This window comes from Mauremys mutica, chromosome 1 (assembly GCF_020497125.1).
Source record: "Mauremys mutica isolate MM-2020 ecotype Southern chromosome 1, ASM2049712v1, whole genome shotgun sequence".
In the NCBI taxonomy this organism is placed as follows: domain Eukaryota; kingdom Metazoa; phylum Chordata; order Testudines; family Geoemydidae; genus Mauremys; species Mauremys mutica.
In genome coordinates, this window is record NC_059072.1 from 333,295,582 (window position 1) to 333,310,135 (window position 14,554).

Sequence of the window (14,554 nt, forward strand, 5' to 3'; positions counted from 1 at the left end):
AACTGAGAGATGTAGAGAAATGCGCTGGGGAAGGGCATAAGGACTAAATTACAATCATTTTTAACAGTATAAAGGAAAACAAATATTTAGATTCTCTTAAATAGTTTGGATTATTTTTTGAAAAATGCTGAAGAAGAAACAACTAGTGACAACTACATGGAATCTGCTTTAAATATTGACTGCAAGGCCAAAAACAAAGAAAAAAAGACACCCAGCATTTGGCAAAAGCAATGCTGACACTGTAGAATCTGCTCTGTGCCATTTGCATAAGTATTACAACTATCTAATAGGGAATTCACTTCTTGAGAAACTAACCAAATCATATAATTTAATGAAAGCAGAACTTTACAACTGTACAAAACCAGTCACACAATATAAACCAGTTGTAAAACCGGTACAAACATAATTCTGATTGGATCCTCTTATCTGCCAGCTGCAGAGACAAGGATAATGGAACATATTAAGTGTGGCATATTTGAAACTGAATCATGTTATAAAACTGTCATAGTTTTAATTTCATCACATAGTTAGGGACACATGAATCCAATTCCTTCTAATATCCCAAATAATGCTTTTATTACTCTCACATTCAGACCTCCTATTCTGAGAAACATTTTATATAGCAAACTACAGTAAATTCATATATATAAAATGAACCCCACTGGAGGAGAAATAATTAGCTTACCATAGGAGGTTATGGAGCAGGGATCAGATCTGAGTAATTTAGAAGCAAGACTGTGGGATTCTAGGTACTAGTAGATTGAGCAATTTTTGAAACTTTCAGCTGGTGAAATGACATTCATGGAAGTTAGGTTATAGAAGCCCTATAGTCCTTGAGTTCATGCAAACATTTAACAGCCCCTCCCATCAAATAAGAAAAGAACCTTGCACACTGCCAATGATAGATAGAAAAAGAAATATCAAGCCATAACAAGTGGTGGAAAAATCTAAAAAGATTTTCCTTTTTTAAAACCTTCTCTAGTCATCTTATATTTTTTATTTGGGGTTTCCTACATGCTAATAAAATATCTCACAGTTTCTTACATTTTAAAATTTAACAAGCATGGCCAGTGTGAAGCCTGTTGCCTAAATGAGACATAAGGAGTTCTACAGTGCAGCCTCTCACATTTTTAATGCAAGTGTAGGGGACACATGAGACTACAGGTGCCATCATGCATTGATCAAGATGGAACATTGTATGATGTTCTTGATGTCCCTTCCTGCCCTCCATTTCTATGATTGTATGATGCGATCTGTAGTCAGCAAGGAAAACATATTGCAAATGAAGTGACCAAGCTCTGCTTCACTTTGTGTTAATTGGAGGCCCCGCTGAGCATTTTTTCTTGAGTGGTGTTCAGAGCTCTAAATTCTCACTTGTGTCAATGAGAACTGGGGGCACTCAGCACCTCTCATGTGGTGCTCAGCAGCTTGCAGGGTTGAACCCTAATTGCATCTGCCAGCTCCTAGCAAATTGCCAATGTGATCTCTGTAAGGCAAAGTTTCACTCATTCACTCAAAAAGATTAAGATTTTGGACTTCTTTCTAATAATCACTCATACCTTTCATTATACTACAAACAGAGCAGCGCCCCATGCTAGGAACTGAGTTGATATTTCCTAACCATTAGACCTGAGAGAATGGCTTCAATTTTAGATTAAATTTATAACAACAAAAGAAAAAAAATCATTTACTTCACACAGAATTGATTTTTTTTTAAAAATCCAATGTGCCTTTAAGCTATTACATCTTTTAAGAACTGAGGGTCCATTTACCAATTGCCATTGTCGGTCATGCCTGTTTTGCAGACTGGTCTACCACACAGCTTTTTCAAAGACAAAAATGTTAAGCAAAAATGACATCACTATTGTAAAATCTAAGTATAATGTACAGCACTGATATGCTCAAACTCCATGCATTTAAATTCCATTGTATGATAATTTATGTCGATCATGTCTTCAGACTTAGCATACTCACCCCGAACAAGAAGTTCTGCCTCATCTGACACACTGTCTGCTGTGGTCTGTACCCTGCAGCCATATCTCCCAGCATGCATCAGAAGGATGTTCCTGATCATTAAATCTGCAGAGGATGCTTGCTGAAAGAGGGATGAAGTATGAGTTTAAAATGTTGCAAATCTGCCCCATTCAAGGTGGTTTATAGAGGTACTTTGGATATTGAGGCAAAGTCCCCGTTGCGGGTTTTACAGTTGATATTAAAATAATTTTCAGAATACTAACTCACTGTTTTAAGGAATGCAGGAGGAAGTGCTTTTAATAAAATTATCAACAGAGATTAAAGGGCAGTATTTTTATTTCTAATATACTTAGTAAATAACTAAAGAAAAACCTTTGCATTGCTTAAGAAATAAACATGCTTGCATGCAGAGAGAAATGCTTTCCAAATGGACAATAAATAGCAAATTTATTAACTAAATCAAAATTCTCTGGCCTGAGCAATGGCATTAATTGCAGTTACTGGCTCTTTTGGAAGAAGACCAAGTTAGCTGGAAAAGTTAGTGATAATTAATGTTTAGGTCAGTAGGGGAAAACTAACAAAATCTTGAATACGACAATGCAAAAGATTCCCTGTCCCCCACCCTGCCCCTTTAGAATGTGTATGTACTTCCAGCTGAAGTGTGCACTCCTCTGATGTCTGTAAATAAAGTACATGGAGTAATGGGTGTCCCTGCTTTTGCTCTTTAGGGTTGTAGTCAACAGTGATCAGTGTGCTCAAAATCTGTGACTGGAAACAGGCAAGAAGACGACGGTACAACTGCCCTTTGAAGTACGAATAGCTGTGTCTGAGAATGGCAATCTTATTTAATAAATTCAAGTGATGGTTCTAGGCTTCTGGATGCACCAGACCACAGCCACACCCAAAGTCTGTTGAAGTAAATAGGAGTTGTTCCATTGGCTTCAGTAGGCTTTAGAGATCAGGCCGCTACACATTAATGACTTAACACTGTTTCTTTGCTCCTCAACTAGGGGAAGGGATATTTCTCTTTGGGGGACAGTCACCCATATCAGGAGGCCAGCATACCATTTAAATCCCATTATCCATGTGTGCTTAAAGTATGTGAACATGTGACTAGCACTGGTTTACAAGAGTTATTTTGCTGCATTTATTTTAGATTATGACAGCAAAACTTCCAAACGCTGTTCCAACTAGGTTTCCATTTCATACTCAGCAGAGATTTGTTCAACACAAGTATAGAAACATACTATTTTAACGGTGGTAATGGAACCCCAAATTTCCCCTTATTAACAATAAGAATGAACTTACATTTTATAATGCCTTTCATCTAAAGAGGGCTTTGCAAACTTTACTGCTTGTACAAACTATACAGTAAGATAACAAATGAAATTTGCCCCCATGCTAAGAACCAGCACAATGCTTATATTCCTCTGAAATCCAATACTGAAGGCTTAGATGGGACCTTAGTGGTGCAGAGACCTCAACCTGGTCCTCTTTCAAGAGATGCTGAGTGCTCTAAATTAATACTGTTGTCAATGTGAGGTGGGAATGAAGTCTATTTTGAATGTGCAGAGGAATGCTAATAAAGAGGCCCTGTGTTGAGTATAGAGATGGATTTCATCCTTAAGCCTTGTCGACACATAGTTTTTATACTAATTTAATTATTTCATCTAAGAAAGTGATTTTTTATGGAAACAGTTTAATTGGCACCACCCCTAGTGTGGATGTAGTATAGTTTGTACTAGTATATACCAGTATAGTTAACACAATGCAATTTTTATGTGTTAACAACCCTTATGTAATACTGTAGTGCAGCCATTTTTGGATGGCAATTGATTAAAAAAGGCAATATGCTGGAACACAACAAAATAAGTGAGGCAGTAAAGAGTCCCATATCCAGTTTGAACTATGGGGCAAATTAATTAGAGCTGTGCAGGAACCAGGCTTTCTGCTTCACAGGAAATTCATGATTTTGAGTTTTTATTTCATTCCTAATCTTCACCTAACATCATATTTGAAATTTCCCATAAAACAACATTTTTGAAAAAAAAATCTGGGATAAAGTAAAACATGACTTCATTTTGAAACAAAAAAAATTGAAACATTTTGTTCTGATGAGGACCTTTTCAAAATGCTTTGTTTCAACTTTTTTTTTTCAAAGTAAAATTTTGTCAAAACTGACGTGCCCATGAAAAGTTTCTATTTTCATGAATCGGCATTTTTCAATGGAAATCTGTTCTACTATACTAGATTTTACACTTCTGGAATCATAGTCAATTCTCAGCATCTAATCCCTGATTAAAAAACAATAGGGTTTCTAAGCTAAACCCCATAAAAGGTCTAATTTGTGAGGCATTCATCTGTGGTTGGAATATAAATTAGATGCAGACCTGGTGCAAAGCATCATGAACAGTGCAAAATGTGCATATAATGCTTCCTCAACATAATTTCAAGAAAGGAATAGAATGCATTATCACTGGAAAGTGACTATATAATGAGGACAAAGCAGATATGAACAGAAATGGCAAGAGATGATTGTGGTTTGCTGTGTCAGAGATGACAGACAGGCATTGGTTTCAGAATAACAGCCGTGTTAGTTGGTTAGTATCTGATTTTCCAGGAATAGGTAGGCAGCTGATTCCTTTTCCAGTCTGCTGCCAATTTCCCAACCCCAGCTTGAGTGAACAGACTTCGCAATGCAGCCATCATATAAAATCCCTCATTGGTTTGTTTTAAAATGCCATCTCTGTCCCCCTGTGGTAGCTTAAACACATGTTAGGTGACAACTTGTATATATTTTTGGTTAGACCTCAGTGTTTGTTGTGCTGTGTATATATATATTTTTTTCTCTTTAGCACGTTAGCAACACATTGTTAACAGAATACTTTGTTTTATTGATACTGGATTAAAGTTTAGGAGTTTCTACCTTCTGGTCCCATGTTCAATTCAAGCTCATTTTCCCTATTAAGATTCTTGTACAGACTCCCATCTCCATGGTATTCAAGCACTTAGCTAGAGCTTAGCTACAATGATGATGCTATCTGTCCTTCAGTTCTGCAACACCTAAGCATGGATGTACCCATTACTCAACTTTTATAATATTTGATTGTTCTATTCTTCATGCTCTGGATTCAAAGATGATCACAATGCATGGCTAGAAAGAAAATCCCTCCTCTATAATATTGCAGAACCGGTTATTACTATTATTAGTATTATGGTAGCTCCTAGGAATCCCAAAAAAGGATTGGTGCTAGGTGCTTTACAGACACATAACAAAGATGTCAATCCCCTTCCCCAGAGAGTTAACAACCTACATGTCAGAAAGGCCATAACTGGTGGACAAAACAGAAAAAAATGGGTGGGAGTAAGTTGGGGGATGAGATAATGATACATCAGCTATATCAATGCGCCTCTTGTCTAACCAATGCCAAATAAGAATGATTTGTCGGCACCAATAGCAGAGGTAGGTTTTCAAATTTAGGAATTAAATTTCAAATTTCAAATTAGTAATTTCTTTCCTAAATTAAATCTTTAGGTAAGAATTTAAAATAGGAAAAGGTAATTTTGTCAGGGTTTCCCCCCCTGTATGGGGCCAGCAAGGGAGAAAGTGTGGAGATTTTGCTTGTTGGAGAAGTGGGCAGGTGGGCGACTGAGGCTGCCATTGATACCAGAGAGAATGCAGGAGTGAATGGCACAATAAACTAGATCTGATAGTAGAAAGTTATGGTGGTATTTTGCCTTCTGAAGTATCAGACACTGCTGGAGGCAGGATACTGGAATGCATAGACCAATCATCTGACCAGGTAAAATTCAGTACTATTCTGAAAATCCAGAAACTCTCTCACGTCACTCAAATCCTTGCTAGGACATTTGAGAATTTTGCAATAGGAGAACATAAAAGAGATGCACACTATTTCATTTCTGTAAGGAGTCAACTTGGAGATAAAAAGTTTTTAACTTTTCTAGCACAACAGTGCTTATTAGTGCTTGTGAAGTGGGGAAAAGCATTACAGAGAGCAACTGTCTGGTTTAATTGCTAAGGAGCAGTATCAAAATCTTTGCTGTCACTAACTACTACAGGGTTCATGACTATATGAATCCTAATATTCTCATCAGGAAAATAATGTGTATTTAATCTGCATACTTAAATAACTGGGCAAATTGGCAGCAATTGGAAGAATGATTGTTATAAATGAGGGAGAGCAGTGCAATAAAACGGATCCCTGTGAAACATTTAAGTTTATTACAGAATAACAGTATGTGCAACAACCACCATTACTTGGAATGTGTGAGGGGAAAAAAATTAAACTTGCTTGCTTTTAATATAAATTGATGTGTGTTTAGAAATTAGTGGCCTGATCATGGGAGGTGCTGAGTAGCTGCAAATCGTTCTGTAGCCCATGGGAGTTGCGGGAGCAGAATATCTTGGAGAATTGGACCATCTCACTTTCTAGCTACATGAAAGGCACTCTAGAGACATTTCCCTCTTATGCAAGTTAGGAATTCTAGGATGCCACATCATAAAACAAAAACAAGGAGGAATCCTTGTGGCACCAAGTGGGTACTAGCCCATGAAAGCTTATGCCCAAATAAATTTGTTAGTCTCTAAGGTGCCACAAGGATTCCTCCTTGTTTTTACTGATACAGACTAACACAGCTACCACTCTGAAACCTGTCATTATCTAACAGTACATCTGTAAAACTTATCTGGCCCCTTGGGTTTAAAATTCTGGATGACAGTACATGTGGGTTCTGTGGGGTTTGGGGCTGAGGAAGTCCTGTTTTTATACAAAGTTCAAGGTTTTGAAACCTTGGAAAATAACCAAGAACTAAAGTTTTCATAAAGCAAGAAAAATATTGTTGGTGAAGATGAAGAACACCATTAACTGATGCATGAGGACTACTTTGTGCTGCTCCAGTTGCATAAAGCTGGCCTAAAGCCACCTTAGTTGGGTACTAAAAATTCCCCCAATGTGGGCAAGGAGTTGTAGGTAGTACAGAGCTGACATCAGAGCTCCTATGTTGTCCTACTTCTGGCTGCTGGTGTAAGGCCTCCCTTACACCTGGTTGCTCTCTGGGGGCTATTGTCAATTGGCATACATATGAGTGCCTGTCAAGTTCCCTTCATTTACACCAAGGACTAGCTCGGTGTCCAAACTTCCCCATGATAGTGGGAAGGGAGAGTTGGTGGAAGAAGGAGACTAAAAGCTGGCATGAAAGCCACCTTTGCACACGTTCAGTTCCCTTTTGGATTTGTGATGAACACTCCTGGAGAACTGGTGTCAAAGAGATTAAGTGTAGGATTTTCAAAAGCAATTAGTGTTGGCCTAACTACTTCCACTTAGAGTGACTAGATAGCAAGTGTGAAAAATCAGGACGGGGTGGGGGGTAATAGATGCCTATGTAAGAAAAAGCTCCAAAAATCGGGACTGTCCCTAAAAAATTGGGACATCTGGTCACCCTACTTCCACTGAAGTGAATAGCAAAACTCCAATAGACTTCAATGAGAGCAGAGTTAGACCAGAGCATTTAGTTTTTGAAAATCCAACCCGGGGAGTGTTGCTCAGTCCTAGTAGAAAGATTAATGGATTTGTTCACTGTAAATGGCAACTGAAATAGAGTGCATTTGTATGGGGATTATCATCTCCAGTATTGAAGACAACTCTTAAAAGGAGGAATATCTGGCCTGAAACAAGCCTAGGTTAAAGGTCTGCCTTGGTGGTTTGGATGCGTTCTAAAGCCCTCACAGATATCATTCAAAATCCTGTCCTTACAGATAAGGAGCAAACACAGGACAAAAAGGAAAAATGGCTTATCTAAAATATTGTGGATGGTTAGTTGAATCTTATCTAAATCCTGATCAGACTCACTTTCTCTTTTATTTCCTAACAATTTTTAACACGTCTCAGGAGCTTCTCCAGCACACATCACTGACCAGAAGCAAGACTGGGAGCTCACAAGATTAGACCAAACCCACAACCTCAGAAAAGAGATTGCAGAGTAGAAATTCCACACTGGGAACGTCATGGGTAGGGTTTTTTTCTGGATGACTTGGAAGAGGTGACAGAGAGAAAGTTGAGGATAGTGAGTATGACAATTATGCAAACTGAACCATAAAAGACTTGGGTTTAGTTTCCAGAAAGGACTGAGGTTCAGACTGGTGGGCAAATTTTACAAAGTGGTTTGGTTTACCCTTTATAAAAGCTAAGTACAGTCTTATCTCAATTGATTAGACTCTGCCTGTTGGTATGCATACTTCCACCTTTTCATGTCCTCTGTATGTATAAATATCTCCTGTCTGTGTGTTCCATTCTATGCATCCGAAGAAGTGAGTTTTAGCTCACGAAAGCTCATGCTAAAATAAATTTGTTAGTCTTTAAGGTGCCACAAGTACTCCTGTTTTTTTACAGTCTTATTGTAGCTCGTGTTTAGGTTTGAAAAGTGAGATTACATTCAGATTTAGAAATCGTTTAAAAGACAGTGATCTCTTAATAGGAGTGCAGCAAAAATTCTCATATAGTAGCTATTAAAAGTAACCAAAGCCAGAATTCCAGTCTTTTACTTTTTGACTTCTGTTGCTAAAATCGATCTAACATTTCAGTAAGTTCAGAGACATAGTTTCCCTTTGGGTAGGATAAAAGAAAGTTGGTTACAATGAAGCAAGAAGTGTCAAAAGGGTTCAAAACTCAACCAGCATGATATAGAATTGCCTGAGGTACCTGTCAATACGTGCTCCTAATATTCTTAAAAGCTCAAATGAGTGGTGTCATGAAATTGCCATGTTTTTCTGTGTTCTCTTCTAAACAAAAGCAGATCCTGGTTCAGTTAATCTATGGGAAGGCTGCATGTTATGGCTTAGCTCTTCAGCCACGGTGTCAGTGGACACTTTCTAAGAAGTACACCATTATCACAGAGAAGGTTTTTTTTGTTTGTTTGTTTTTACAAAGATATCTGCATTGCTTTGACTTCTGAACGTCACCTAGCCACATGGTGCATTTGGTATTTGAAATGTTTACATCAGCTCAAAATTCAAGGAAAGCTCCCTAGAGCATTAAACATGTCTTCTTCTGTGCTATAGCTGGGATCCCACAGGAGCCTAAGGAAGATAGGTGCCCAACTCCTAATGAATTTTAAGGGCAGTTGGGTGCCTAACCTCCTCTGCAAGCTTCAGCCTATGTGTCTTCTCCTGAGTACACTGTTGGTCCTCATTAAACAACACATAATTAATAGTATGGCCAGTAATGCCATTTGTCAGGAATAATGATTCCAACGAAGTGGGTATTCACCCACGAAAGTTCTTGCTCCAATACGTTTGTTAGTCTATAAGGTGCCACAGGACTCTTTGCTGCTTTCACAGATCCAGACTAACATGGTTGCCCCTCTGATATCTTTTTTCTAGGGCAATCAACTGTTCTGTGTTGTTTACATTATGCTCCAAAGGATCTCATTTATTAGTGTACAGGTGGCCCTAGTATCCACAATAGCCATATCAATCCACTGCTTTATCTGTTCCAGTACTGCAACTTATCTTAGGTCACAGTTGTGCTCACAATGCTTTTAATTAGCTTTACCTATAGGTTGCTGCTTGCGGTAATTTTTCACATACTGTGGTGTTAGCTATTAATAACATTAGCTGCTGCCTTAGATGTAGTGACCTAATTTCAGAGGTGAGTCAAAGCTCAGGTCATCTACATCTTCAGAATGTGTAAATTATTCTGTTCTCGTTAGAGTCTTCTACCACTCCAACCGCCATGGTATCAGAGTGACTTATGAAGTTAATTTATGTTACTTATGATGGGAATAAATTATGTGATAATTTTTTGTTTTCTATTTCATAAATGATAATAAGTTGCAAGTTGCTTTGCAGGAAAGTAACTTTTACATGTGGATCTTAAAGTAACAAGGATTGTACTCATTCTCTCTGTGAGAGTGAGTTTCACCATCCTGAGCAGTTTCCAGGAAACTTCCCTAGGAATCTGTCCTTCCTTTACCTCTAGACTGAGATGATTCATTAACTCTCCCACCTTTACAGGCTTTCCCCAATTACACAATATAGTCTACTTGCAACAGAAATGGAGCCGATAGTTTAATCACATTGTCCTTTTCTAGTCTTTATGTCATAGGTTGTCCAAACCCTACTGTTTGATTCATCCACTTCTGCCAGGGAGCAAACAGTCAGTATGGTGTTATCCAATTCACTGTATACATTTCAACGGAGAGGTATATAAGGAAATATACAGAAAATGGGAACCTTGTGCAACTCCTTTCATTTTTAAAAAAACATGTTTGCCACTCAGCTCCTTTCACTGTTCATGCTGACTGTAATACTCCCCTTCCAGCACAACACACTCTAACCACATCCCACCTTTAGTTGTTGTGTGAATATAACTACCTTCTCTTGGAAAAGAACCTATCAGGCAGGAGAGTTCAATATGCTAAACAGACATAAAGCAATGTTGTGAAAGCTACCAGATCTTAGTCTTTGGGTTAGGAGACCTGTGCTTTTGGAAGTGCTGCCCACTACCTAAACCAAATAATCATTATAGAATTCGATACCTCACAAACATTCTCTTTTAGGTAAATGTTACAGCACAGAAAGCAGATCATCTTGATTTCTAGTGTTAGAAATAGATGGCAATTAGCAAGCATCAAGAATCTGCCAATTCATGATAGGCAGGGGTGGTTCCAGGTCCCAGCACGCCAAGCGCGTGCCTGGGGCGGCAAGCCACAGGGGGGGCGCTCTGCCGGTCGCCGTGAGGGCGGCAGGCAGGCTGCCTTTGGCAGCGTGCCTGCAGAGGGTCCGCTGGTCCCGCGGCTTCGGCGAACCTCTCGCAGGCACCTGCGGGAGGTTCGCCGAAGCCGCGGGACCAGCGGACCCTCTGCAGGCAAGCCGCCAAAGGCAGCCTGCCTGCCGTGCTTGGGGTGACAAAATGCCTAGAGCCGCCCCTGACGATAGGGGAACAGTGAAGTGCTGATCCAGGACTTGCATGTTTGAGGTTGTCATAAAATTTGTTCATCTGCTGCTGTGGTACCAGACAATCTCTAGCCAGTGTAGATTCTGTTGATGTAAATTTGTGTTCATGATCAGTTAAATCAATCTTACCACCTCCATGTGGACCAATTTCCCATACGCAGAGAGGCCATCAATTTCCACTCCACAACAGTCAGATGGAGTGCATAACCCTACTTGCTTGTTTGTACATCCTGATGTTTGCAGAGAGGAGGGACTTCTGCCAAGATTGATACTGTCAGAAACTCAGTGTGATATACATTGAGTTGAGACTGGTTGGCCTTTGACTCTCTCGGCATAGATTACAAAAAGCCTATTAGAGGTTCTGCACACCTTAGTGTGGTCAAGGTAGAATGCCAAAGCTTTGCAAACATCTAAAGTATGAGGTGTTTCCTCAACTTAAGAAGAATGAGATTTGGTTTAAAAAAAAAAATACCGGAAGCTGAACAGATGGGTTTAAGTGAAAAGGTGACAGCAATTTTACCATGAACTTAGGATGTGGTCTGAGAGAATCCTTTTCCATGTCAGTACTGAGTCAGAGATTGATTAGGCCTTTCAAATATCTGGATCACCAGAGGGTAAGAGGGTAAACCAAGAATCTGTCTATTGGTTAGTAAACTGATTAAATGGATGCCAGGTGAGCCCTCACAGAGCTGATTGAATGGCCTAATGACTTCAACTGTAACAAGTAATCCGATATATGGGTGATGTCCATGCAATGTGGTGACAGGTGTTGTTACTTTGGCAAGACAGAAAATCTCTTCCACTTTGCTGCATACGTGGTTCTAGTGAAATCCTTTCTGCTGTTTATCAGGATAGGTTGGACATCTCTGCAGCACAGTTTTCACTAGCATTTAGTCAGAGATTATTCACACAGAAAGACTGAAGAAGAGGTGCAGAGAGTGACCTTGATTCTGAGGCAGGAGATCCTCTATTGCTAGTATACTCAGTTACAAAGAGTAAGCAATCCAGGACACAACCCTGTATTTTCAGCAGAGATCTCGAGACTCCTATAAGAGACAGTCTAGGCCTGCTCGACACTGGCAGCTATAATCGTTTGCATCAGGCCCTTCTCACAAGACATAAATGATCATATATGATTATATATGATGATCTAAGAGCAGCAAAACACTTAAGCATGTAGGATTTTGCACACACTTAAAGCTATACATATGTTTCAGTGCTTTGCTGGATCATGGTCTTCCTTTGTTCTGATCATATTTCAGCATCTGTTTTACAGCTGAATGGCTGCAAGATGATAAAGAACTAAAAATTGGGGTTGAGAGGAGGGATGAGAAGTGCAGTAGTGCTTCAGTGTACACACTTCCTACATCGTTAGGGGGGCTCTCCCATTGGCACAGGTAATCCACCTCCGGGAGAGGCAGTAGGTAGATCAATGGAAGAATTGTTCCGTTGACCTAGTGTTGTCTACTTGGGGACTTAGGTTGGCTTAACAACACCAATGGGGTGTGTGAATTTTTCACACCCCTGACAAAGTAGTTAAACCGACCTGGTTTTCTAGTGTGGACCATGCCTTAGGCACAAAGTTCATATAACAGTAACTGTCCAAATACCGTGCATAGCATGACTTCTTCTTCAAGACTCTTGACAGGTACTGACACTGTTATCTAAAGTGACCCTCTTATTTAGTGCAGCATTTTATGTCAGATGAAGAGTAAAGTTGTTCTTGTAGAACAGCTTGATATTTTAATGGATTCTGCTTCATATAAATCTTTGTTCAGCCTGTTTACGGTGTTTATGAGTTACAAATAAAAAATTAATTAAACGAAAGACACAACAAAAAAGTGAAGTTGGGGAGAAACTTGAAAATGTGGGGGATTGGTGGTAGGATATGTGGTTGGTCTCTCTCTCTCTCTCTTCTGGGTCACCAGATTAAATATATCCCATGTCATTAGTGACAAAGTAATTACCATCCAGTCAATGCCTCATACGTTGCATTAAATGAATTAATGAGTCTCTTTTCAAGTGTCCACATAATAAAAACTACCCTCAGAACTAGTACGTATTGGTTCCCTTATTAGTAGTCTCAGCAAAGATCAAGGACTAAGTAGGCATAGAGACTAAATTATTCTTTTATGCCTAGGTGTATTCTTCCAGTCAGGGTTAGGGACACCAGCAGGGCAATGCTGCTTCTTACTTTTAATAGTCTATGGATAAACACAAGAATTCATTCTGCAGGGCTGTCATAAACACTATATTAACTTAAAAATATATTTGAAAAGAGCACAGATGGATGTAAATACACACATGCAAAACCAGGAATCCTTAGCTAGAAAATCAAATTTTGCTCATTCACAAAGGGTCCAAACTCTGGAGTATTCGCTGGTAGAAATAAACATTAATGTCGATAAAAAAAATGTCCTGAGAAAAGCCTGAATAAATTTTTTGGCAAGATTTCAGAGTTTGGTCCAAATGGAATTGAGGAAATAATAGAAATAAATCACTCTTGAAAATTCAGATTCCCATGTAACATTGCCTCTCTGAATTACAGCGATTCCTGCACACAGAGTCCTTTGCTGGGCAAAAAGGATGTTTCTAATGCCAAAGGATGCTGTCTATATCTATTTACATACTTGTCTAAACTTATCTGGTATGTGACGGAGTTACATAAACTTTTTTTTTTTGCCTAGCTGTTCCTTTTAAATCAATAGCAGGACAAATGAATTCTGTAGTCCTTATCTTCAATGTTAGTTTCCTCTCCCTTTCTTACTATTCCCTACGTGCTCATCATCTTTCAACCTAACATTTTCACACTTCACCTCTTGCCAGTGATACATGTGATGCATCGAAACTGATGTATGTACTAAATGTTTGCTAGCTCAGTAAGTAACAGACACAGCACCTTCAGAGTATTGTTATTTGGTCTCCAGTTTGAGAAATGATGCTTATAATTAAATACATAATACACAGTCAAATAAGGCAACAAGTCTTGTTAAGAGATGCTTTGTGTTTTTGATTGTAATCACTGGAGTATGGGTAATTTTCATAAGTGGGAATTTAGCATCAGCGATAATAAACTTTTCTGTTTGTGGAATTACTTAGGTGGTAGCTTTGTGGCACTACATAAAGCACCAGAATGGTCATTGTACTTAACACCAGAGTCACTCAAATAGCAAAAATGAGCAGCACAATCATAATGTTACGAGTCTGGCAGAGAAACCAAAGCAGGGAAACCATCTTTACCCTACAGTGATTATGTATTCTGGAGCAACAAAAATTATACAAGATTATACTGTATCAAGGCCTCAGCTGCACTCAGCTATCATGTGAGACATACCTCTTAGAGCAGATCTACACTGAAAAGCTAGATCAACCCTGCTATGTCACTAAGAGGCATGAAAAATCCATACCCTGAGTGGTGTAATTAAACCAACCTAAACCCCAGTGTAGACAGTGCTAGGTTGACAGAAGAATTTTTCTGTTGCCTTAGCTAATGTCTCTTGGGGAGGTGGATTAGCTATGCTGAAGTGCTGCAACTATGCCGCCGTAGTATTTCAAGAGTAGACAAGCCCATAAAGGTCCCTAATTTAAAGGAATGGTACTCATTTT

The 14,554-nt window shown here is 39.0% G+C and overlaps 1 protein-coding gene across 1 annotated transcript in view; it reads right to left on the reverse strand.

The window, feature by feature from the left end:
- CNTN5 (contactin 5) overlaps positions 1 to 14,554 on the reverse strand; it is a 1,047,172-nt gene that overhangs the window by 87,675 nt on the left and 944,943 nt on the right. Inside the window, exon 18 of the mRNA XM_045019421.1 lies at positions 1,975 to 2,095. Coding sequence (XP_044875356.1) covers positions 1,975 to 2,095 — 121 coding nt within the window. The remainder of the gene's footprint in view (positions 1 to 1,974; positions 2,096 to 14,554) is intronic.